At 54.7% G+C, this 2380-nt stretch overlaps 1 protein-coding gene across 1 annotated transcript in view; it reads right to left on the bottom strand.

Annotated features, from left to right (window-relative positions):
- BAHD1 (bromo adjacent homology domain containing 1) overlaps positions 1-2380 on the bottom strand; it is a 9269-nt gene that overhangs the window by 4809 nt on the left and 2080 nt on the right. The window contains exons 3-4 of the mRNA XM_010848051.1: positions 1622-2200; positions 75-117 (exon numbers count right to left, since the gene is read on the bottom strand). Coding sequence (XP_010846353.1) covers positions 75-117; positions 1622-2200 — 622 coding nt within the window. The remainder of the gene's footprint in view (positions 1-74; positions 118-1621; positions 2201-2380) is intronic.

Below are 2380 nucleotides of genomic sequence, written 5' to 3'. Positions count from 1 at the left end.
GGCCAATGCAGTGGCAGGTGGGGTCAGAGGCCCTTAAGGTAGATGATCAGGGACTGCCAATGGTTTTCCTTGACCTTGGGAGACTGGCCCATAGCCATCTCCATCTCCGCTTCTAGCCTGAAAGAAGTAGAATGGGAATAGCATCTCTAGCTCTGACTTAATATTCCTTTTCTAAAGGCCTCCACAGTGATTGGGAACAGGGGATCTGAAGCTAGATGAGGATGTGAGTCCCTGATCTGCCACTCGCCAGCTGTGTGACCTCAGGCAAGTCACTTTACCTCTCAGTGCCTTGCCACAAAAGCAGTCATTTCAAGTATCATGTAGTATGTCCTAGGCATTTTTCTATCAACTCATCTCATCCTCACAACAAGCCCAGGAGGTGGGTGCCACTACTCTCCTTTTACAATTAAGGAAACTGAGACACAGAGCAGTTACTGGTTTGTCACACGATCGATCACGTGGCTGGGGAGAACATTTCAGTCTGGCCACAGAGTCTGTGCTCAATTAACATGCTGTATGGCCTCCAATATATAAAGCACCAAGAACAAGCACCTGGCACATGGTACTTACCGGTGTCCCAGGGCAAAGGGCTAAGGGTCTTGGGTCCCACGGGTTAGGTGACTAAACTTAGGGAGTGGTACAGAAGAGAAATAAAAGCCTAAGAAGAAGCCTGTTCTCATTTCTCCAGAGCTCCTACTCACGCCAGAACCTGAAACAACCAGTCTGGCGAGAGTCAAGCGGTCTATTAAGTTGTTTTATAGACCCCTTTGAGAAGGGCTGTGGAGGAGAAGGCAGAAAGCCCTGAGAAGGCATGGCCCCTCACTTCACCAGCAGCATAGCAGACATCCTGGCCAGCATGGCTCTGGTCATGTCATTTCCACCCAGAAGGGAGCCTGGAGAGGCATGTGAAGACACTCCTGCCAGTTTGGGGGCAGAGAGATCACTTAGGGCTGTCTCATCAGCTACAGCATGAGCTCTCAGTTGTCTGATCTTGCTGAGAAGGTACACACCAAAGCCAGAGGCCCCAGCAGCAGCCTGTCTGTTCTCCGGGTGTACCCACCTGGTCCACACCTAGCAAGGTAATACTAAGTCTGAGCATTACTTCTCTTTCAAGGCCTATACGGCCAGGATGAAACTACCCTAATACAGCTGGCACCACCTACCAGGCCTGTATCCACCATCCCTCCCATGGATACTGCACTTGGTTGGCAAGCAGATGGTCTGGGTTCCTGGGAAGTAATGAATTCTAGTTTTCCTCAAGAAAGGCAAAAGGGACATGGGAACAATATGGCACAAGTGCTAATTTCAACATCTATCTTGCTACTCAAAGTCTAAGAATGGGTATCCCAGTGGGGAGGCAGGAGAGACTGTCCTCGCCCTTTCTACCACCACAGCGCTGCCAACTGCCAAGGTGAGAAACCTCTACAGACAGCGGGGACACAGCAGGGCTGCTGAGAACTAAACATGGGCCTCTTTCCTGGGAATTTCCTAGGCTGATCGCACAAAATCAGGGGAATCCGCCCTTCTCAAAACCCCTTGCCTTCCCATGCAGTTGTAGATGCCAAGACACCCCACCCCAGTCCACGGCCCACTCTCCTGGAACACCGCATCTCAGAGATGCCCTGAGACACCCCACCCCTGGGAAGGCATACCTGCCGCAAAAGGCATTTTGTAGGGGCAGCCGCCACAGGTAGTGCCGATGTGGGTAAGAGGCGTGGACAACATTTCACAGATGCTGTAGCCATTCGCTCCAGTATCCTCGTCGGAGCAATAGCGAGAACCCCATGGAGGGTGCTGGAAAGGGGTGCCTGCAGGCACTGAGCTTGGAGCCAAGAGAAGCCCCTCGTTAGGTGCAGCCACTGGGGACAGCTTGCCCTCAGGGAGCATGGGGCAGGAAGAGTAGCCCCCACACTGCAGCCTGTCTTGGCTGCAGTACAGATAGAAGTTGCCCAATGCGGTGAGCTCAGGCCGACCATACAGGCCATTGTAGTCAGCAGGGTTGCCAGGCATCGGGAGCGGGGAGAGTTGCGGTGTGGGGAACGAGGGCTGGTGCAGTTCCTGCTTGGGGGCAGGTGACTCCTCGCCTGGGCGCCCAGGCTCCGGCTTCAGGGCTGCCTGGCCCCCCATCAGCAGGGGCAGCTGTGGGCGCAGCCCTAAGGGGCTCTCCAGAGCCTTGCTCAGGGGCTGGTAAAGTGGCTGGCTGGCTGGCCCACGAGGCGGGAAGATGGCCAAGGCTCCTCGGGGCATTCGCGAGGTACGACGGCGAGGTCAGTGAGCCTCTCGTGGGGCTCCAAGGAAGTCGGGTCTCCATGCGAATGGCGAGGGGGAGCGCGTCATTGCTCTCAAGTCATAGTAGGGGAATCTGGGCTCGAGACGTGTT

This window comes from Bison bison, unplaced genomic scaffold (assembly GCF_000754665.1).
Source record: "Bison bison bison isolate TAMUID 2011002044 unplaced genomic scaffold, Bison_UMD1.0 scf7180017864259, whole genome shotgun sequence".
NCBI lineage: Eukaryota > Metazoa > Chordata > Mammalia > Artiodactyla > Bovidae > Bison > Bison bison.
Note: the sequence above shows the minus strand (reverse complement) of the source record. Positions and strands in the feature narration are given on the sequence as shown.